This window comes from Staurois parvus, unplaced genomic scaffold, assembly GCF_062004578.1.
Source record: "Staurois parvus isolate SC_StPar_1 unplaced genomic scaffold, SC_StPar_1.0 ptg000325l, whole genome shotgun sequence".
NCBI classification, from domain to species: domain Eukaryota; kingdom Metazoa; phylum Chordata; class Amphibia; order Anura; family Ranidae; genus Staurois; species Staurois parvus.
In genome coordinates, this window is record NW_028318121.1 from 3576 (window position 1) to 27432 (window position 23857).

The 23857-nt window shown below is 45.5% G+C and overlaps 1 protein-coding gene across 1 annotated transcript; it reads right to left on the bottom strand.

The window, feature by feature from the left end:
* Positions 1-18760: 18760 nt before the first annotated feature.
* Positions 18761-20610, bottom strand: LOC149457323 (E3 ubiquitin/ISG15 ligase TRIM25-like). The gene has a single exon (XM_089683853.1). It carries the CDS (start codon positions 20586-20588, stop codon positions 19011-19013), a length of 1578 nt encoding a protein of 525 aa, XP_089539979.1. The 5' UTR covers positions 20589-20610; the 3' UTR covers positions 18761-19010.
* Positions 20611-23857: the final 3247 nt, after the last annotated feature.

Consider the following 23857-nt stretch of genomic DNA (forward strand, 5'->3'; position numbering starts at 1 on the left):
TCAGCACTAGTTCCCTCCTTGCCCCCCCCCCACTGAGCACCATTGTCCTCCTCCCGCCCCCCCCCCCCCCCACTGAGCACCAGTGCCCCCTCTCCCTCTACTGAACACCAATGCCCCCTCACTACTGAACACCAGTGCCCCCCTCCTCGTTGTCCCCGAGTAAGCACAGTCCCCCCTCTCCCACCACTGAGAATAAGAGGCCCTCTTGTCTCCCCTCTGACATCAGTGCCCCCCTGTCTCCCCACTGAGCACTAGTACCCCTCTCACCCTGCTGAGCAACAGTGCCCTCCTTGTCTTCCCACTGAACATCAGTGTCCCCCTTGTCCCCCCACTGAGCACCAGTGCCTCCCTCTACCCACTGAGTACAGCACCCTCCTTCTTTCCCCACTGGACACCTATATCTTCTTTTGTTCCCCCACTGATTACCATTGCCCTCTTCTCTCCCCACTGAACAACAGAGCCCTCCAACCTTCGCCCACTGAGCACCAGTGCCCCTCCTATCTCCCCACTGAGCATCAATGCCCCCCCCACTGAACATTAGTGCCCCCTTGTCACCCCACTGAGCACCAGTGCCCCCCTACCCCTACCAAGCACAAGTGTTCCCCTTGTCCCCCCACTGAGCACCAGTGCCCCCTCTCCCCCTACCGAGCACCAAAACAAATATATAAATATGATGGGAGTCACTTTGAGTGTGGGGCCCATGGAACCCAGCTCACTTTGGAGAGGTGGGGAGACCCCTGTCTCAGCTCCCCATATCCCTCTTATGTGTAAGTCATCCTGTGCCTGTTAGGGGTACAGGGTGATCTGTCCTAATATTGGGGTGGGGGGTTGTTGAATGTTTGATGCCATGTGGTTGCATCCCATTGTTCTATTGTGTGTCTGGCTTGGGAGCAAACTATTATGGGATGTATGTGTTTATGTGTATTGGCTTGGTGGGGGGGGGGAGGGTGTCTCCAGCAGCCTCCCTCCTGATAGGACTGTCCATTGGTGTGTCTCTTGTTACTAAATGTAGATTGCCCCGCCCTGTGTCATTGTGCAGGGAGGGGGGGGGTTCCCTTGAGTGTATATATCTTTTATCTGTGTTAAAATATAGTCTTTTTCCTGGTTTACTTCAAGACTGGTGTCGTCTAGTCTTGTTTGGTCAGCTGCGGGGTCTGTGGTCAGTGTTCGGACGGGGAAGCGGTATTATAGCGAAAGTAGCGTAGACTGGGTTGGTTCTGTTACAATAAATATATACTATGGTAACATCAGACCGCTGTGGCAGTAACCATGTACTGTGGTTGGCTGCTCCAATACCGCTGTATGTCAATGCCGCCAGCCCTTATCTCTGATCACTGCTACAGCAGTACAATGTCACCAGACCAGTGCTTCCAGTCAGTGTCCCTAATCATTGCCACTCACAGTGTCCCTAATCACCAACACACCAGTCATATTATCCCTAATCACCACCATACCAGACCCAGTGTCCCGGATCACCACATCACCAGTCCCAGTGTCTGATTACTGCCACACCAGTCATATTGTCCATAGTCACCACCACACCAGTCATATTGTCCATAATCTCTACCACGCCAGTCATATTGTCCATAATCTCTACCACACCAGTCATATTGTCCATAGTCACCACCACACCAGTCATATTGTCCATAATTTCTACCACACCAGTCATATTGTCCATAGTCTCTACCACGCCAGTCATATTGTCCATAATCACCGCCACACCAGTCATATTGTCCATAATCTCTACCACACGAGTCATATTGTCCATAATCACCACCACACCAGTCATATTGTCCATAATCTCTACCACACCAGTCATATTGTCCATAGTCTCTACCACGCCAGTCATATTTTCCATAATCACCGCCACACCAGTCATATTGTCCATAATCTCTATCACAGCAGTCATATTGTCCATAATTACCAACACGCCAGTCATATTGTCCATAATCACCAACACGCCAGTCATATTGTCCATAATCTCTATCACAGCAGTCATATTGTCCATAATCTCTACCACGCCAGTCATATTGTCCATAATCACCAACACGCCAGTCATATTGTCCATAGTCACCACCACACCAGTCATATTGTCCATAATCTCTACCACGCCAGTCATCTTGTCCATAATCACCACCACACCAGTCATATTGTCCCTGATCACCACCACACCAGTCATATTGTCCATAATCACCGCTACGCCAGTCATCTTGTCCATAATCACCACCACACCAGTCATATTGTCCCTGATCACCAGCACGCCAGTCATATTGTCCCGGATCACTGCCACACCAGTCGCAGTGTCACCACACCAGTGTAAGCCAATGTCCCTGATTGTCTCCACACCAGTTCCAGTGTTACCTGACCAGTGCAAAACAGCAGCAGTGCCCCGGATTGCTGCCACACTAGTCCCCAGTGTCACCAAACCAGTGCAGCCAGAAACAACATTCTTGATCACCACCATACCAGTGCAGTGTTGCCTACACCTGCCACCTGCGCTGACCCTGGCCTACTTATTGACCATGTTTCTGGCAGATGCCAAAGACACCAATCCCAGCCATCCTCTGATGCTACACTGCGTTATATTCTCTGACCACTCATATATAAATGCCGAAACATCTGTCACTACAATTCTCTGGGTAAAGTGGTGAGTTATTTAAATGTCGGGGTGCCAATATTTGTGGCCAGGACTGTATGTCCAGTGAGTCTTTTTTCACTTAGAGGAATAAAATGAAATGAAATATATAATACACTATGGAAAGTTTTTTTAATATTCATTCTGAAACAAGGGATATAACTAGTGGATTTGGATTACAACGGGGAAAGTAGAGGAGAGGAGTCGGAAGGTGTAAAGTATGTCCAGAAGCCTTGGGGGAAATGAATGAACCTGGAGGTCTTATTCGCCATACACAGCTGGGAAAGAGCCTTTTATAAAGAGGCCCGGCATTCTGGTGAGCCTTTTATCTATTTATTTAAAGAACACAGAGCACTGCGCTGGAATGCGTTTGGGATTCATGTGAAGTTGAAGCAGAATTAAACCCAAAAACAAAGAAATGTTGCAGCTTACCAAGATGTGGTGGCTGCATTAGTTTTCTTATTTTTAGGCTTTTTCCCATCTGTTTTCACCTGGTGATCCGGCCAGTACCCAGGGCCGTGGCTAAGGGGGTACCACCAGCCCTCCTGTAGGGGGCCCCAGGACAGCAGGGGGGCCCAAGCAGCTGGGTTAATTGAATGTGGACAGGGAGAGTGATCACCGCTGCAGGGGGACAATTACTGGAACCAATCCCCTGTATGGCTCTCTGCAGCAGCTGAAAGCTAGCTTCTTCTCCTCTCCCTCCTGTTGGCATTTAGCTGCTGCAAAGAGATTCATACAGGGGATCGGTTCCAGTAATTTGCCTCCCATCGCACCCATCACCCTCACTGTGCACCATACGTTTACCCCTGCTGCCCAGGCCCCCCTGTGTGCCCCCACCCCCACAGTGCTGCCGGCTTCCCTCCTCTCCTTCCCACCGGCAGCTGCAAGCACACAATAGGATCCTTCAGGATAGAGGAAAGAGTCCAGTGAATATATTACATTTGCTAGCCCCTTCCTTTCCTGAATGAACACAGTGAGTGGTCGGTACCAATCACTCAATGTGTTCATTCAAAACTGAAGCATACTGAAGCATAGTAAACTGTGTTTTTTCTTAAGGTAGGGGCCCTGTCAGGTTGGCTGTATGGGGCCCCATGTTTTCTAATAGCAGCCCTGCCAGTATCACACCTCCTGTATTAGAGCGCCCCCAGTCTGGATGAAGGAGCAATGATGACACCTTTGGACAGCAGCCTTGTCAGTCTGGGGGGAGGAGAGTGTTAGATGGACTAAATGATTTAGATATATTAAACAATTTGCAGCCAAACTCCAGCACACACTTTAGAAGCAGTTACAGCAAACTGACTTTTTATTAACCTTTTGGGACGAAGGTTTTACATAAATAAATAAAAGTTGATCATTGCAAGCACCCTGCCAGTGTTAACCCCTCACCCTCCAGAGGATTTACCCCTCTTCCTGACCAGGCAATTTTTTGCGTTACGGCACTTCATTACTTTAACTGACAATTGTGCGGTCATACAACGCTGCACCCAAATTAAATGTACGTCCTTTTTCCCCCACAAATTGAGCTGTTTTTGGTGGCATTTGATCACCTCTGTTTTTTTATTTTTTGCGCTTTTGAGAAAAAAAAACAATATTTTGGCTTTTTGCTATTAAACATGCCCAGCAAAAATAAAATTTTTAATTAAATTTCATAATACATTTATGACAAAATGTATTCTGCTCCGTGACTTTGCTAAAAAAAAATCCCAATACGTGCAAATTAATTGATTTACGTGAAAGTTATAGCGTTTACAAATGGCGGTATATGTACAGGGATTTTTTTTTTATTTATTAGTAATGGCGGCGATCAGCGACTTATAGCGGTGATTGGCGACTTACAGAGGGACTGCAGCACACATTCTGACACTGGGGGGGGAACTGACCTGGTTGAACTGGATGGACTTTTGTCTTTTTCAGCCAGACTAACTATGTAACTATTACCAACGTCTTGACGTCACTTCTGCTTGGTGGCCATCTTGGATGCGTCTCAAGCTGGCCCCATCAACCATGCTGATGTGAGAGACCAGCAGCGCCCACACTGAGCACGGTTCCCTTTTGCACCGCGACTCCCGGTAACCGCGCCTGCCATCCTAGCTCCTTCTGTTGGGACCCGCCTAGAGCGTTAGCCATTGGATACACCCTGGCACTGCAGCCATCCGCCTATGATGTGCAGTTCAGATGACGTCCTCCTTCTTATACCTGATGCCTGATGTATACCCACGTCTTGAGAGTTTTTAATATCTTGTGTGCAATAAACTTTTTTTATCCTACTGCACTTAGTCTGGCGCACCTCTCTCTCTTCTCTATTATCAATACAGTGATCAGTGCTAAAAAAAAATCACTGACACAGTATTAATGGCACTGGGCAGGAAGGGGTTAACATCTGGGGTTATCAAAGGGTTAAATGTGTGCTGGAAGTGTTTTACTAGGGGGCGGTGTCTGTGTGCTTCACTGTACTCACACTGCTTTGGATGGCTGTGCTGTGCACAGCCATCCAAAGCAGTGTGCCCGAGCTGACAGGGAGGAGAACTGTTAGTAAACAAAACAGTTCTCCCCGTTGGAGATCCTTGGTAATCACCAGGAGCCGGCGAGTAATCACCAGCTGGGACCCAGTGATTGACAACCGCAAATGTTGACACGGGTAGAGCGTGTGCCCCTACCCAGAAATGCAAAATCACGTATATATACGTGATTTTGCACACCAGTGCCTCCCGGTGCGGTTAAAATTATTTTGTCAAATAATAATAACACCATATGCAGTGTAAATTTTAATATGAACTCTTTTCCAGATGTTCATGGCAGAAAAAATCATCATGATCAATTAATCTTGCCAATTGGTACCATGGCCAGTCCTTATCTTGTGGCTGTCTGGCACAACCATACCCCCTTAAATTTACAGTATGTAGACCAAACCTAGACCATTGGTCCAGTCTGTAGACCCAACAACTTGTACATGTTCATCATCAATCATTTTTGAAATAGAAAACTCTTATATTTTCCTTTAAGTGATGGAAGTTGGTGGATCTTCTGATGATGTTTCCTGTAGGAAGATACTCCCCTTTCCTGTCTCAGGAATTTTGGAGGTGAGCACAGCATACATGGAGCTCCTAATGTTATATCTCAGCTCCAGACCCTAACACTGGAAGAACACCGGGGACTCCACACATAAAAGGTTTGCAGACAAACTAACTTATAATCTGGGCTGGTGGGGCAGCGTACTACTGATGGTCTCTTTATCCACCAATGTCCCCCAAATACTGTATGAATCAGATTTAGAAGGAATGTACTGTTGTTGTACATATGTTCTTTGTTCCATTATAATATTTAGGACTATAAATTAATGCTCTAAGACGTGTTTTAATTTCTTTTTATTCAGATCAATAAGAAACATTGCAAAAAATGAATATTTAACATGTAGACAGATGTAGGTTGACATCCCTACTCAGGTGAACCAATAGAGGAGGGATGTGTGCCGCTCAGGATGTAAGGGAATGCTAGTCCTATGCCCACTGCTGTGATCGTTGGCCAGGGAGGGAGCTCGTCTAAGTTCCAAAAGTTAGTATGGACGAGTGATGTATCTCAGGAGCTGCACATCAAAACAGACCCACTGTGGTGAAGTGAATGGCAGTCTCAGCCAGGACTCCTGCCAGGCCACGCCACCAATGCATTTCGGTCCACCCCTTGGAGCTTAATCATGGGGATGGAAATCTGTTTTGATGTGCGGCTCCGGGTTACATCAGTCATCCTCCCTACACAGGTGGCACTGTCAGCAACCACCGTGCAGGGAGAGTGATGGACAGGAGGAACTCACGTTCCTCTTAGGCCTCCATGCCTGTCATCAGGTGAGCAGTTGTTCAATTGGATGCTGCAGCCCTCGATGACCTCCACGGCCAACTTTAGTGATGACAGTGCTTACAAAAAGCACTGGTTCATTGCAGCTGGTGCAAATTTTGCATGTGGTTAGGTCAGGGACAGGTATCTGCTAGATAAGGAGAGTGTGCCTTGCATAGGGAGAGGTTCCAGATGGTGAGCAACAGAATAGGGACTGTTCAGCAGTTCTGCTGTGTGGAGCCTTTCCAGCACTAGTGCCATGTTACATCATCACCTGCTAGCCGCTTCCCTTGCCAGGTGCTGTTGACATCCAAGCATTGCTCCCTGCAATTGCTGCATAATTATCTATGAGTGCTTCTGCCAGTTTGATACTGCTGCAAAGACTGATACTGTGTGTTTGGAACATTTTCGAAAATACATGTCCATGCAATTTATGGCCCTCCATGTGTCTTTCCTTCCCCTTTGGGTGCCCATTAATTGGCCCCACTCTGCCTACACTTGGTGTAAGTCAGCAGGATATGCCCCACTCAATGGCTGGCCTAGATGAGGGAGTATGGTCCACCATGATACCACTGGAAGCAGCCATGGCTCTAGTGCCCAAGTTCAATGGGTCTAACATATCTCTTTTTGAGTGGGAGGAGGAACTGGAAAGTGCTCTCCATCTCCACCAAGTATCTACCAGACTGACTGCAGAACTGACTATCAATTCCTTAGAGCATGATGCCTGCCAAGCAGTAATGGTGCTACCAAAAGATGCGCATGCCAGCCTAGAACAAATTGTGGCATAACTAAAAGGCCTATTTCGGGAAAACATAACCATAACCAAATTGAGATGTAGGTCCCTCATTCACAGACAACAAGGGGATGGAAGCCTCACTTACTTTGCTGCAGTGCTCCAGAATTTATGGAAGTGATTGGAGAAAAAGGACCTGCAAGGGTGTGCCCACATAAATGCTCCAGCCTAGACTTTACAAGATCAGTGTATTGGAGGAGTGAGTATTGGAACCTAACATGCATGCTCTGCAGGAAAGGTTGAGGTGTCTTTTTTAATGAGATAGTGATGGAGGCTGCGGCCAGGGAATAGGAGAACATGGAAGCCAGTGTGGCCATAACAAAGAAAAATGAACCTCTCTATAATAGATAGGAGGCCTTGATCCCTTAAACAGGAACTGGATCATCTTTCCAGAGGAAATAATCCATTGTAGAAGGATCTGGATGAAGACCAGGGGTACTGACAGTGTGATTGTTTCAGGCACCTAGCCAGAAGCTTTGGCTGCTCTGAGAATGTGAGCACCCCTTGCTAACAGTTAAATTCGAGGTTCCCGGGGGCAGAGGGATGACCTATGGGATTTGCGTCCCAAGGTACCACAAGACAAAAGGCCATGGTTGGCCCAGGCCTTGTAGTGACTGGCTCAGTAAATGGACAGTTGGTCCCTGGTTTGATTGATACCGGATTTGAAGTCATTATCATGGAATACAACTTTTATATATATACAGCGTTTTGGGACTCAAGACCAACTAGACCATCCTGGTTGCCCTTGAAAGCAGCCAACGACTTACCCATCAAGGTGGAAGGGGTAAAGGTCCAAACATTTTACCAAGTGGTGGAGTAAATTGGAGTAGTGGTCACCCACAGCCCAGTTGTGTCCTCGGTACCCATTGTCCTGGATATGAACGTCCTGAAGAGCTTGGACTTACCTTGCTTGCTGGCGGAGGTTGAACAACTGAATAAGTCCAAATGGAGTTGCAGCTTGTAGACGGAAAGGCTCAGTGTGATACAGTCCTACAAAGCCTACCAACAAACAGAGAAAAATGGCAAACAGAATGGGTGGGTGTTGTTCATATGCCACCTGAAGCAGAAGTTACTTCTGGCCCTCCTGCAAGAATTAATTTGGTCCCTGCCCATTGGGGTTCATGAAAAACTACAAGAAGTCTCAGTCAAGGTAGAGCCCTGAAGAGATCTTCAGATTTTGGAAGAGTGGCTAAAAGTCTGCACCCTGTCTAAGGTCCAACTCATCAACCTGGGGACTGCCTCTGTTCTCCTTCCGAACCACAGGCTCCTCACTGATCTCTATGTCATACCCAAATACCCAAATACTGTATTGTGGGGTCCCAACCGGCTGTGGAAGATGTACCCAAGCTGCCATGACCTCTTTGGATGTTGACCAGTATCAGCAGCTGCTGGACCAAATAGCCATTCTCTTCCAAGACTATTCACTAACCCAGCACAATCTCCACTATCAACTGACACTTGTTAGTTTGTGCAACTGGAGATTATGGTTGCACTAAGGACATAGACCACCCCATTCACATGGGAAATACTCCTCCCCTTTGGGAGAGGTATCAGTGTATACCACTGGCTTTATGTCAAGACGTCAAAGACTTGATCTGCAATATGCTGCAAAATGTGATAATCAAGGACAGCCATAGTCCATGGGCCGCCCCATTGTTCTGGTGCTCGAATAGGGCAGTAGATTACAATTCTGTGTGGACTATCATAAGCACAATACCTGCACTGGCAGGGGCGTCCCTAGGGTTGGTGTCACCCGATGCTGGAACACTTGGTGACACCCCCTCACTCTCTCTCTGCCTTCTTTCTTTCCCCCCTCTCTCTCCCTCCCATCTCTCACTCTCCCCCTCTCTCTCTCCCTCCCCTCTCTCACTCTCCCCTCTCTCTCTCCCCCCTACCTACTACATGAAGCTGCAGTATTGTCACCAGGGTCCGGGGATTACACACTGACCTGCTGCATACTCTGCCTTGCCCTCCAGCTCTCCAACTTTAGCACCCTTGGCAGGGATGTGGACCTGCTCCTCTACTGAAACTCCGAGGAGGAAAGGTGTCCGAAGTGCCTGCCTCACTGTCCCCTCAATGCTTGCTTTCTTCAGCAGTGGCACATACAGGGATGGACTGAGCCTCTCATGGGGCCCTGTAGTGACCCTGGGCCATTGGTCAGTCCGCCCCTGGTGGAGCAGGCCTGGTGTCACCCAGTGCAAAAGGTGTCACCCGGTGTGGCTCGCACTTCCCGCACCTGCCTAGGGATGCCCCTGCCCACTGGGAACCCTACCCTCTGCCCTGGGTAGAGGAGTTGCTCATGGCATTGGGCCAGGCCAGTTACTTTTCAACCTTGTACTTGGCCAGTAGGTACTGGCAGGTCCCAGTGAGAGAACAAGACCAGGAAAAGACAGTCTTCCCAACCCCACTGGGGCTGTACTAATTCAATTGCGTGCCTTCTGGGCTGAGCAATGCCCCCAGCACCTTTCAAAGAGTGATGCCTGGGAGACTAAACTTGAGACGGTGCTGATCTACCTAGATGACATTTTCAAGAGACTTTTGAAGACCACATTCACCACCTGGACTAGATTTTAGTGCAAAACCCAAAATTTGAAAGGGGAAGCAAGCTGGAGTCCTGGTGGGAGAATGCCTTGTATTGGATAGTGAAACAACCATTCCAACTGTTCCCGGTATATGATGTGGTGTCTAAGGGCCCCCAGAAGCCCACAGGAAGCACCTCCATTGGAGTCTATTAAGGTCCTGTGTGCTGGGCAGAGACTATCCTGTTAAGTAAAATAAGTAAATGAATCTTGCGCGCTTCTATGGATAAACCACAAACTTAATGTTAGTAATAGTGAAATAGTGAAACATAACAAACTCAGTTAAGTAGTCGCTTTAACACACAACCCTTATCCCATACAAGGCAAAATCAATATATGCATACAAAGGAGAGGTGCAGCGCTAGCTATATGAATATACTTATATATCTGATAAGCATACATATAAATCAATAAAAAGTGCTATTAAAGTGCAGAATGGTGACTAAATGATGAATTCAGTCCATAACGTGCTCAGAATCCAAGAGAGTCCTTTAAGAGCTCCAATCCCTGGATTCGTGGATGAGGTGAATAAAGGTAAAATTGCGCACTCACCAAATGCGCAATTCAAATGCGCATTCAAAGCTGATATTCCGAGGTCACCATATGGATCTGGTCAGATCTGGTCACAGAAAGCCCTCCGCCACCTGGTAGTGTACTCCACACTTAGAGGAAAAGGCCGCTCTGCAGATGTAAAGGACTCCCAACAGAGCCCAAAGAACAAAGGAGGCCAAATAGTGTGATACCAGATAGGTAAGGGGTATTTATTCCCAAAAACACACAGTAATATACAGGCAGAGGCAGGAAGGATACTGACCCATACAGTGGATATGTAATGGATGGCCGCCGGGGCCCTCGTGGCGCCGGTCGGCGTGACGTCACACTGCTTGTAGCCGCTCCCTTAGGGAGCGGCTACAAGCAGTGTGACGTCACGCCGACCGGCGCCACGAGGGCCCCGGCGGCCATCCATTACATATCCACTGTATGGGTCAGTATCCTTCCTGCCTCTGCCTGTATATTACTGTGTGTTTTTGGGAATAAATACCCCTTACCTATCTGGTATCACACTATTTGGCCTCCTTTGTTCTTTGGGCTCTGTTGGGAGTCCTTTACATCTGCAGAGCGGCCTTTTCCTCTAAGTGTGGAGTACACTACCAGGTGGCGGAGGGCTTTCTGTGACCAGATCTGACCAGATCCATATGGTGACCTCGGAATATCAGCTTTGAATGCGCATTTGAATTGCGCATTTGGTGAGTGCGCAATTTTACCTTTATTCACCTCATCCACGAATCCAGGGATTGGAGCTCTTAAAGGACTCTCTTGGATTCTGAGCACGTTATGGACTGAATTCATCATTTAGTCACCATTCTGCACTTTAATAGCACTTTTTATTGATTTATATGTATGCTTATCAGATATATAAGTATATTCATATAGCTAGCGCTGCACCTCTCCTTTGTATGCATTTTATTGAGAAGGTTCATATGGTACCTCTTTGGTGTTCAGCTGCTGTTTTCTTCTTTTACTTTGGGATTTTATATTAGCTGTTTTTAAGCGCTCACTTATTTTGAAAATTACAAAATCAATATATATAGTGACCCATGGCAGCTCTACCAGCCAAATACAGCCGAAGTCCTAAAATAATTTTGGATTTAGGCTGTATTTGGCTTGTAGCACTGCACTGGTTCACTAAATATATATTGACTATCCTGTTAGGACCTCTACAGATTTGAGGGATTCCAACCCTACGGATCTTCAGGAAGTTTCAGTAGAATGATATTTGCCACCCCGAGAAGCTTCCCCCATGGATCCCACCAGACCAGAAGATGAAACTGCTACTGATTTCCTGGAAGATTGCTCTGCAGAGGACTGGGAGAGTTCTGAGGGACCTGCACACTCCTTTGAGGGAGAAAATGATAGCCCAGGTGGGGGTGTTTTGCTTATCCATGATAACCCCCCAAGCACCTGAGGCTCCTGAACAAACTCCAGTAAATGACAATTCTTATGATGAGCCTGAAGATCCCAGCGAAGACCGTTGCCCTAACCGAGGTGCAATTACTGGCCCAGTATTCTGATTATGTTGTATAACAGACTTCTTGTCACTATTGGTTTTTTATCTACCTGTTTAGCCTGCTGTATTCCACTGTTTTATTGTATGGTTATAAAACAAATTGAATGAGCGCAACTAGATTAGTTAGGTAAAATATGAAATAAAAATGGAATAAAATGACAAGCTGCTAGCATAAAAGGTATACCTCAGCATCTCAGCAACAGATTTAAAACATTTAAATATGCAGCGCTAGATGTTGTTATATAAAATCAAGAAAAATAAGAAGAGATTAATATAGTCCCAGATAAGGAGTCCTCCAAAAACCAAAATTCATATATGTCAGAAATGCTCTATAAGGTGATATAAAAGTCCACCAAGTAGCCACACTGATCAGGTGAGACAATAGCAAATCCTTTGTAGTAATGGTCTTATAATGTGCTTACCAGAACTACATACAAACTGCGCGTTGTATGTAATCTGTAGAAAACATCAGGGTCTGGTCACCGGTATGATGTCATCAGAACGCCTTGGCGGACTCTCAGAGATGATATTTAGTCATGTTCCCAGTCCACCTCAGGACTCACCAATTAGTCCACCGTCACTCAGACACTAGATGTAGATCCACCTTAAGGAGGCTCGTGAAATAACAAGCCAGGGAAGCAAAATGATGCTAATAGTGTAATATAGCCTTTATTGGGCAGAATCCAAAAATATTCAAAAAGAGGCACTCACATCAAAGCATAATTTCTGTAGATAATCCATAAGAAAGGTCAGCGTTGCATAGAGGGATTCCCCTGACATGTTTTGTGTAACTCACACGTTTTCAAAGGGGTGAATCCACTCCATGAGACGCCATGTAATAAAAAGACAGCGGCGCCTGCGCTATACGCGCCTCACGCTGTCGTTTACGATCGCGCATGCGCGAATGATATCATCCGCCGCGATCGCACATGCGCAAATGACGTCACACGCCACGATCGTGCGTGCGCGAATGACGTCACACGCCGCGATCACGCGTGCACAACTGACGTCACACGCCGCGATCCCCATTGGCCCAGCGCATACCCGGAAGTGCGCTGCCAATCTGTCTCAATCTGCTGCAATGTAACCTACGCACATCTTGCGTGTGCGGCTACAAACAGAGAGACCCCACTAATGGAGAAATATCCAATAATGGATTATACATGAGATACACAATTTCTATGCACTATTCCATACTGTTTTAAATATGCATATAGAATAAACTAGGAGATACGAGTCCATAAGCCTCCATTTTCTTGAAGCCTAAAAGACCTCAACAGGTTATTATTTCCAAAAACCTGCTATTGTAATCTGCTATATGATCCATTTATAGGTAAGTATTTGAATAGAAATCACACAAAATCTATATATAAACGACCTACACATATATATATATATATGAGCCTCAAATGAATAATGGATAAAAATAATACAACACATATATCTTAAATAAAAATACACATAAAATCATGAAATATGGACATTAAAATCAAGAAAGTCAGGTGGCTCATTAAGGGGTCATTATCCACCTCAAGAATTTATACTCTGTTAGTACTGACATGTACAATCATATATACCGTAATGGGTCCAAAATAAATAAAAAATACCCACACATGGTAAAACCACTCTAAAAAGACTAATTATGTAGATTAAAATATATGTAAAACAATCTTTTAAAAAATGTATAAGGAAAATTTATACTATCCATAATCCCTTAAAAATTCAGACAATTCACCATTGGCTGGTGGTTCTTATCTATCCCAGGCATCAGAAAGATAAAATGTGTCAGATACTTTATAGATATTCTATCAGCTGTTGTCTATAAAGCAGTTTATATCCAGGTCCACATTAAGGCCCCGAGGAGACAGCGATTTCAGGTCCACTATCCACTTCGTTTCAAGTTGGGATATGGCTCTCCTCTTATCTCCCCCTCTCCAATGTTGTGTAATAGAGTCAATGGCTACAAATTTCAATGTTGTGGGATCCCTATCGTGGTGATCGCTGAAATGCCTAGAAAGGGAATGGTATTTAAACCCCTTTTTTATGTTGTTAAAATGCTCTCTCAGGCTGTCCCTCAGATGTCTTGTGGTCCGCCCTACATTTTGAAGCCCACAGGAGCATTCTAAAAGGTAAACAGTATGTGTACTGTTACATGTGATCAATGGTTTGATCGTATAACTTTTCCCTGTTACATTAGACTTAAATTCCTTCACCTTACTTTTATGAACGCCATTAAAACGGCAGGCAACACACTTGTTGCACGGGTAAAAGCCTACTAATCCAAATGCTGAAGACATGCCCTTAGGCGGGTCCACCACATTAGGGGCTATCGTCAGTCTCAGTGGTGTAGATTTTCTAAAAGAAAGTTCAGGGAAGGCTGGGATCACATCCCCCAGAACAGGGTCACTTTTCAAGACAGACCAATTTCTCTTGATAATTTTGGTTACGTCTCTGTATTGTATAGAGAAGTCGGTAATAAACGGGCAGAATCTCTCAGGTCTAACTTTTCTGCTCGTTGTCAATAGATCCGCCCTATTTAAATGTTCGACCTCACAAATCTCCTGATCAAGGGCCTTTGTGTCATACCCCTTTTCCACAAATCTACCTTTAAGTGTATTGGCCTGACATAAATAATCAGACAGATTTGTGCAATTTCTCCTTATTCTGAGAAATTGACCCTTTGGAATGTTACTTAGCCACGTGGGGTGGTGGCAACTGTCCGTGGGAATAAAGGCGTTTCTATCCGTTGCTTTAAAAAATGTTTTCGTAGTAATATTGCTACCATTATTAATTAAAACCAAATCTAAAAAATTAATCTCTTTAAGATTATAATCATAAGATAATTTAATATTTACTTTATTATCATTAAGAGTGGTAAAAAAATTCTTTAAAGAAAATTTGTCTCCTTGCCATAAAAGAAATACGTCGTCTATGTATCTCCTGTAAAAAATAAGGGAGGGCCATTCACGAGAGTATATCAGCTCTTCCTCCCACCTGGCCATAAACAAGTTGGCCAGGCTGGGGGCAAACTTTGCCCCCATGGCGACACCTGTAATCTGTAAGTAGTAAATATGATCGAACCAGAAATAATTTCGGTGCATGGCAAATGCTAATAGTTCTAAGATGAATTCTTTCTGGTGCCTGGGTATAGAATCCGTAGTGTCTAAATAAAATTGTGCCGCCTCCATACCATCTTTATGATTTATGTTACTATATAAAGAGGACACATTAGCTGTAACCAGATATGTGTCCTCATTAATTACTACATTGCTTAGATCTAAGAGAGTTTGCTTGGTATCTCTTAAGTACGCTGGCGTAGTTTTAACTAAGGGTTGTAAAAATATATCAATATATTCACCAATCCGTGAATTAAGAGATCCGATACCGCTAATGATCGGTCTCCCTGGGGGACAGACCGGATCCTTATGGATCTTTGGGAGGCAGTACATTATCGGAATTCTAGGTGCAGCTGGGCAGAGAAAAGCCTTCTCTTTCTTATTAATGATTCCTCTGTCAAAACCCTTTTTTATTATCCCTTTGAGCTCTTTCTTATAATTGGGCAATGGGTTATTCGGAAGTGACTTATATGTTTTGTGATCATTGAGTAATTTATATACCTGGGTCATATAGTCCTCCTTGTCCATAATGACCACGCCACCCCCTTTGTCAGCTGGTCTTATGACCAGATCTTTATTGGCCAGAAGAGATTTGATACTAGTATTGATTTTCTGCTGATGATATATATTCCTTATTCTCAATTTATCCAAGTCCTTTAGCACCATATTCTTAAAGCTGTTAATGTGTGCATGCGCAGGCGGGTTGAAAAGAGATGCGTTTTTTAAACCTGAATTGTTAGTGCTAGGAATAGTGCATAGAAATTGTGTATCTCATGTATAATCCATTATTGTTAATTTCTCCATTAGTGGGGTCTCTATGTTTGTAGCCGCACACGCAAGATGTGCGGAGGTTACATTGCAGCAGATTGAGACAGATTGGCGGCGCACTTCCGGGTATGCGCTGGGCCAATGGGGATCGCGGCGTGTGACGTCAGTTGCGCACGCACGATCGTGGTGTGTGACGTCATTCGCGCACGCACGATCGGGGCGAATGACGTCATTCGCGCATGCGCGATCGTAAACGTAAGCGTGAGGCGCGTATTGCGCAGGCGCCACTGTCTTTTTATTACATGGCGTCTCATGGAGTGGATTCACCCCTTTGAAAACGTGTGAGTTACACGAAACATGTCAGGGGAATCCCTCTATGCGACGCTGACCTTTCTTATGGATTATCTACAGAAATTATGCTTTGATGTGAGTGCCTCTTTTTGAATATTTTTGGATTCTACCCAATAAAGGCTATATTACACTATTAGCATCATTTTGCTTCCCTGGCTTGTTATTTCACGAGCCTCCTTAAGGTGGATCTACATCTAATGTCTGAGCGACGGTGGACTAATTGGTGAGTCCTGAGGTGGACTGGGAACGTGACTAAATATCATCTCTGAGAGTCCGCCAAGGCGTTCTGATGACATCATACCGGTGACCAGACCCTGATGTTTTCTACAGATTACATACAACGCGCAGTTTGTATGTAGTTCTGGTAAGCACATTATAAGACCATTACTACAAAGGATTTGCTATTGTCTCACCTGATCAGTGTGGCTACTTGGTGGACTTTTATATCACCTTATAGAGCATTTCTGACATATATGAATTTTGGTTTTTGGAGGACTCCTTATTGTATGGTTGTTGATGCAGAGGACAGCATCTGTCAAAGAGGGGAAAAGTGTAGAAAGGTGTGTTGACCTTCCTACAAAGGTGGTGCTATCAGCAACCACCATGCAGGGAGAGTGGAGGACAGGGGAAATTACCATTCCTCTTAGGCCTCCGTATGTGTCAACAGGTGAGCAGATGTTCAATTGGATTCTGATGTCCCGGATGACCTCCACGGCCATCTTTAATGAGGGCAGTACTTATAAAAAGCACAGGCTCACTGTAGTTGGTGTGCATTTTGCGTGTGGTTAGGTCATGGACAGGAGCCTGCTGGATAGGGAGAGTGTGCCTAGCATAGAGAGGGGTTCCAGGGGAGGGGGGAACCTTTCCACTGGTAGTGCCTTGCTGCATCACTGTCTGCTAGCCGTATCCCTTTCCAGGTGCTATCAACATCCGAGCATCGCTCTCTGCAAGTGGTACATAGTTCTCTGTGAGCGTTTCTGCCAGTTCCATAGCATTGCATAGGCTCTGATACAGTGTGGTTGGTTCCTTGCAATCTCAGATCTCCGTGTCTTTCCTTCCTCTTTGGGTGCCCACCACCCACCTGGCCCACTCCGCCTACAAACATGTGCCCAGTGCAGCCAGAAGGTGAGACAGTTCTTCAGACAGTTCTTCAACCGGCTCATTCTCCTCTGTCCTGTGAAGCCAATCATTTGATTTACTGCTATTCATTCTGCCGCTGGATAAATCAGAGAAAGGACGCACCACGCTCCCGATCTCATATTCACCCCCCTCCCCTTGTCTCTGTATGGAGGAACAATCCACAAACAACTAGTGCTGGGCTGTCTTATCGGAAAGCCCAGAATTCTCTGTAACACGGTGTCATGGAGGAGCCGGGATTAAATGCTGATTTATAAAATGAATATTTCATACAATAAGTAATAAGAAAAGTGACAGAAAAGATCAATTTATTCATTTGTAAATCTTCCAGAAAATGAATAAAACCAACAAAAGACATTGTAGATTATCATTCAGCATTTTGTATTCGGGGAAAATGAAAACAAACGATGCGAGAAGAATGTCCCCGGCTGTGACATAAATGACACCTGTACTGAGGGGAATATGGAGGGGCCATTGCTGGATGTCTTCTGAAAATGCTCTTCTCCTGGCTGTCTGTGGACTCAGTATTCGGGGACACTGACCTGGAACAATCATGCCGATCAGGAAATCAGAGTTAAGTCAGAACTCCGAGTCTGAATACTTCTTCCAGGTGGTCTGACATAGAAAGTACAGAAGGCGTTGGATCAGAATGATAGCCAGGGAACTAGTATTCTTTAGAAGTAGTTAGCAATGGCTGCCACCATACTTCCTCCATGCAGATTCCTAGAATAGAACTCTGTAGGATGCAGACAGGTTAGTGTGTGATGATATATTAGCAGTATGTGTCTCCTTTTTATGTCCTGTACATCCTGGGGAAGGTGGGAGCTCTATGCTGCTCTGTACAGACACACACCGGGTTATGCCGGTCCTCTTCCTCTGCCCCCCAACCTGCTCTATGGTCACCCTTCCCCCCTCTGCAGAAAAGGCTGCTGACCCTCTCCCCTCCCCCTCTTGTGTGATGGAGCCGATCTCCATGAGTCCCCCCAGTACAGATGGAGATCATCACCCACCACCATCCACCAGACCTCACTTCTGTCCTTCCCAATCCCCTCCCCCCACATGGTGTCATGTGACCTCTCCACCCTCTGTGTCTGATCATGGCTGAACATAGCGCCACCATGAGGAGGAGGGGCAGAACATAGGGGGAGTGGCAAGGGAAGGGAAATTGCTGATATAACCTGGTTATTTCCTGTTTGGACATATAAAGTAGAAACAAAGACATAACTTTTTTCTATTTTGGAAAGAGTAAGGGAGGATTGTTACTCCTGTCATTTTTATTTTATTGCCATATGTGTCCCATTAGGGAGGTAGATAGATAGATAATAGATAGATAGATAGATAGATAATAGATAGATAGATAATAGATAGATAGATAATAGATAATAGATAGATAGATAGATAGATAGATAGATAGATAGATAGATAGATAGATAGATAGATAATAGATAGATAGATAATAGATAATAGATAGATAGATAGATAATAGATAGATAGATAGATAATAGATAGATAGATAGATAGATAGATAGATAGATAGATAGATCACATTACCCTCGTAATGAAGAATCCCTCGCTATAACTGGACAGTTATTCCAACCATTTCACAGTGCTCTATGAGGGAGAGGAGAAATAGGAATATATATATCATAGAAAGCACTGGAAGACTATTATCTAAATATTCAACCAATCCCATCCTCCCTCCACTGATAGTGTCACCAGTATCTGGGCGAAGTTCTCACTTTCCCCGATTCCCCCCACAGATCTTTATACAACCTCTCCCTACCCATATCCCAGCATGGAGGGGCTCAGTGAAGGTGGTGGTGAAGGTGTGGAGGTGTCGGATCGGGTAACACAGATCATAAAAGGAGATCCGCCCGGCCTCATAATCCAGATCTATCCTGACTCTGGTACTGGAGATAGTGGAAGATAAAAAGATCTCTTTATTATCATGTCTCACCCCATACTGGTTACCATTCTTGACTAAACCCCAGGACTTGTTATTCCTTCCAATCCCTGTCTGCCCTCCTCTCCTGTCTATACTGGGGTAACACATCCCGACTGTCCACCAATCTGACCCCCCGACATCCACTTCCCAGTAATGTCTCCCTGAGGAGAAACTCTGACTGCTCAACACCTGAACATAATCCTGAAATCTCTCTGGTGTTTCTGGACGATTCTGGTTTCTATCTGACCTGGATACAGTTTTCCTGTCATCTGATATATGCAGCTTATTATGAGCTGTGTTTCCATCCAGTAATATGTCCTCAGCTCCCTGTATATAGAAGGATACATTTCCCTCTGTTATTATATCAGATAATGTGTGTAATGTGTGTGATATCCCAGCCACATCCAGCCCCCCTCCATCATGGAGGAGTTCCTCATGTCTCTCTCTGTCCTCATTATCTCCATCCTCAGTATCACACAAGTCACCTGTTTCTGATTCCTGTAGGACAATCAGTGGATCCGTCATGTTACACAGCTCCTCAATGTCACGCATCTTCCTGGACAGCTCCTCCTTCTTTATTTCCAGATCCCGGATGAAGATGGAGACCCGCTCTGCCCTCCCGGAGATTTCCCTCAGGACTCTCTTCTCCAGGTCTTCGAGACGTCTCCTGAGATCTATAAACAGGGCAGTGACTCTCTTGGTGTCACCAACTGCTTCTTCTTCTACTTTCCTCCTGTGTTTCTGCAGACTCTGGACTCTTTCCTCCATCTCCTCTCTCTTTGTCAGAAGTTTCTGCAGAACATTCCTCAGTGTCTCCTTCTTCTTCTCAGAAGCCTCATCCAGTGACTCCATCTCATGTCCTTTATGTCCTCCAATCATACAACAAGACGCACAGATAAAGGTCTCATCCTCAGTGCAGTAATACTCCAGGATCTTCTTATGGACGGAGCATTTCCTGCTCTCCATGGACAAGTTGGGGTCACATAAGATGTGTTCTGGGGACTTTTTGTGGACTCTCAGGTGTTTATCACACAGAGAAATCTCACAGAGCAGACAGGATCTAACAGCAAGTACAGGATAGTCCACACAGTGAGTACAGAAGACCCCAGACTCCTCCTGATCAGGCTGAGCAGACAGGAAATTCTCCAATAAATTACGCAGTGTTATGTTCCTGTGCAGTGCAGGACGATCTGGAAACTTCAGTCTGCATTCAGGACAGGAATGTCCTCCAGACCCCCCCTGTGTATCCAGAACACGATCAATACAGACCCGGCAGAAGTTGTGTCCACATCTCAGCATTACAGGATCTGTATAAATGTTCAGACAGACGGAACATTCCAGTTCAGCTCTCAGATTAGCAGACGCCATCGCTGACAGTAGGAGAAATGAAAGTCTCTGATCCCGGGGAAGAATGCAGCTGGGAGGTGTCACTTCCTCCTACACAGGGCGAGGCTGGGCTGTGACTTGTACTTTGTTCATAGGATTCATTATATGGAGGGACACCAATATTGAAAGAATCTCCTTCAGAACAATGTGCCTGTCTCAGGAAAATATCGGACGCTTTGGTGAAAATTAGGGCCGGGGTCAACAAACGTTCGTTCAGAACTGATTTTCTTTCCATACAAGTGAACAGGCATGCAAAAACAGATTGAAACTGTCACAGATTAAAGCAATAAAACTTCTACTAAGCTGCCCCTTGTAGTCCTACAGACCAGCAGACAAGCCGATACGTCCTCACTGGTAGTTGTACAACTCTAAGGCTGCATTCACACTGGAGGGTTTTGTAGCTTGAAGATCGAAGATCCAAAAACACTCAAACTTACAAAATCAATTGTTCTCTATGGCGCTTGTGTAGCAATTGTGCATACAGAGATGGACACGGTCATCCATCTTGCTAAGGATCCTCCATCTTGTATCTCTCTCTCCCTCCTCCAAATCCCCCCTCACTCTCTGTTGAGTGATACGTGGTCCCTGGATGCTGAGTTCAAAAGGTATCAAGGCTCAGCGGGAGAGCTTCTTGGTTTAAATCCCAAATTAGCTGGTGCCCAGGTGTCTGTTAACTTCTCAATCTGAGATATCGTAAAGCCATAAACCAGTCCTTCACTGGGCTTCAAAGACATTCCAGCTAGTTTTAAAACAGACTCATATTTAAAAAACCCCTTTTCTATATAATGTTATATCTGGAGATATGAAAGACTTACATAAAAAACAAGCATATATTCAGATTGGTCACTTTAATACAAGTCACCTGATATTTCACACCCCCCAGTTGAAGTCTACAGGAGAGCAGAAACCTATATAGTTCTAGCTGAAATATTGAATTATGGCATGTTTAATATTTTGATGTTCGTCAGATGATTCTGCTTATTAATCTACTCGTGTCTAGGCTGCTACATGCACCTTGGGTAGGTTATTGGTCATGATATAAACTGGGAGGGATTTTGGTTCTAGCTTGGGTCTCTGACCAACACCCCTCCCCAAATGAGGCAATTGCTTCTCTGCTGTAAGATGACACCCTGCTGAGTTCCTAGAAAAAGGCTGTTATGCTGAGTTGAGTTAAGCTGAGTTGAAGAATGCTCCCTTTTAACATGGGAACCAACTTGGGAGATGGCCCTCTTGCTCTGAGACTTGATCTGCTTAACCCAGGACTTTTGGCAAGTACTCTACCTCTCTAAACTTCTTTCTGTTATCTCTTTGCTGTGTTATTGCTCTCTGTATGTAAATGTATATATATATATATTGGCTACATAATTTTCTGTAAATATTGTTATTGCACCATTTTGATCCTTTTAGTAATAAATCCTATTATCTGAAAAATGTTGAACTGTTTCTAAAGCTCTTTAATGAAAACTAAGAATCCCTGTCTCTGAAGAGCGCTACTGTGTGTTTTAAACTTCTGCATACATCTGTCTGTGGTGATATTGTGTATACAGTCGATCAGTGAAACATCATAGTGTTATTGCTACTATTGCCAAGTTTCCTCTTTCTCTGTACAAAAATTAGGTGGTGGAGTGTGAAGGGTTAATTGCGTAATTAACCTGACTAAGTAACAATCGCTCCCAGGCTGCAGGTACATAGATTGTGGTCCATTAGCTGGAAAATCTTTGTGCAGGGTGCAGCTGAGCGTGGCATTGTTACATACGTGACAACGCGGTTTTAGAATGGCTAGTCCTTCGGTCACCAGTTTTTTTGAGAAGGACTGGGGTCTGACGTCACTATCATCACAGCCTGTTCCAGTGATCAGGTGTGAAAAAGCGCCATAGAGAACAATTCATTTTTTCAGTTTGAGCTTTCTTGGATCTTCGATCTTCAAGCTACAAAACCCTCAAGTGTGAATGCAGCCTAGGGGGGGCCACCTCACCCCTTTACACTCAAACACATATTAGTAACACAGGTTCTGGGGCTGATGAAGGTGGGAATTCCACACCGGGGATAGAAAGCAGCCAAATGTTTAACCCTTTCACTGCCAGGTCCGTACGCCAGAAGATGTCAGATGGCTCCTCTGCCACCGATTGCATCCACAACCCCCGGATCCTGTGCCCCCCATGGGCTCGTTCCAGCCATGTAACCAGGAGGAGAGCCATGGTGGGTGCTAACGGGTGGGAGGGAGAGAGGAGTGTGGACAGGTGATGGCCATGACGTGTCACGGCTGCCAATTTCCCGGCTAGAATAGCCAGAGAAAGATGTATTGCAATGTGGTTTGCATTGTAATACCTCTAATGGAGTCCGGAGGAGACATTGGGGGTCTTTTAGACCCTGCATGTCTCAATAAAGAGAACATGTCACCAAAAATAAATCACATAGGGGCCAGACCCCACAGCCAAGACCACACTGAGTCCTCGCAATCCTGCTGCTGTCCCTGGAAAGCTGATCGCTGTGAGGGTCCCTGTCCGCTGGCTGCTGCTGTCACTGGAAAGCTGATTGCTGTGAGGGTCCCTATCCGCTGGCTGCTGCTGTCTCTGGAAAGCTGATTGCTGTGAGGGTCCCTATCCGCTGGCTGCTGCTGTCCCTGGAAAGCTGATCACTGTGAGTGTTCCTGCACATGGTCTGTTGATTGCCCCTGGAAGCTACCTGCCATCAGTGTCCCTACAAGCCGCCTGTGGCGGAGTGTTTGAACTGTCCCTATTATGCGCCCTATTGCCCTTGTCCGGACTGTCTTAGTGTGTGCCCATATCACCCTTGCCTGGACTGCCCTGTTGTACGTCCATATTTCCCTTGCCTGGACTGCCCCATCGAATGCCCCGGATTATTGCTTGCCCGAACTGTCCCAATTGTGTGCCCGGATTATTATCGCCTGGACTGCCCCATTGAATGCCCGGATTATTGCTTGCCTGAACTGCCCCTATTGTGTGCCTGGATTATTATTGCCTGGACTGCCCCACTAAGTGCTGGGACTATCTCTACCTGGACCAGCTACCGTGTGCCAGATTATCTTTGTTTGGACTCCTGCCTCTTCCTCTCCCTTTGGGTACCTGGACGCTACCCTTGTTACCCTGGTTAAGTGCCTCACCTATTTCAATAAAACTTTGTGTGTTTATCATCTTCCGTGTGCGTTCTGTCCCGCACAGGTGCGGACTGACCATTCGGAAACTCGGGCACTGCCTGAGGGTCAGTAGGGGGCCCCATAAGATGCCCCT

What these genes read in the sequence shown, in the direction of transcription:
- LOC149457323 (XM_089683853.1), bottom strand. Translation starts at nt 20,588, where the DNA reads ATGGCGTCTGCTAATCTGAGAGCTGAACTGGAATGTTCCGTCTGTCTG.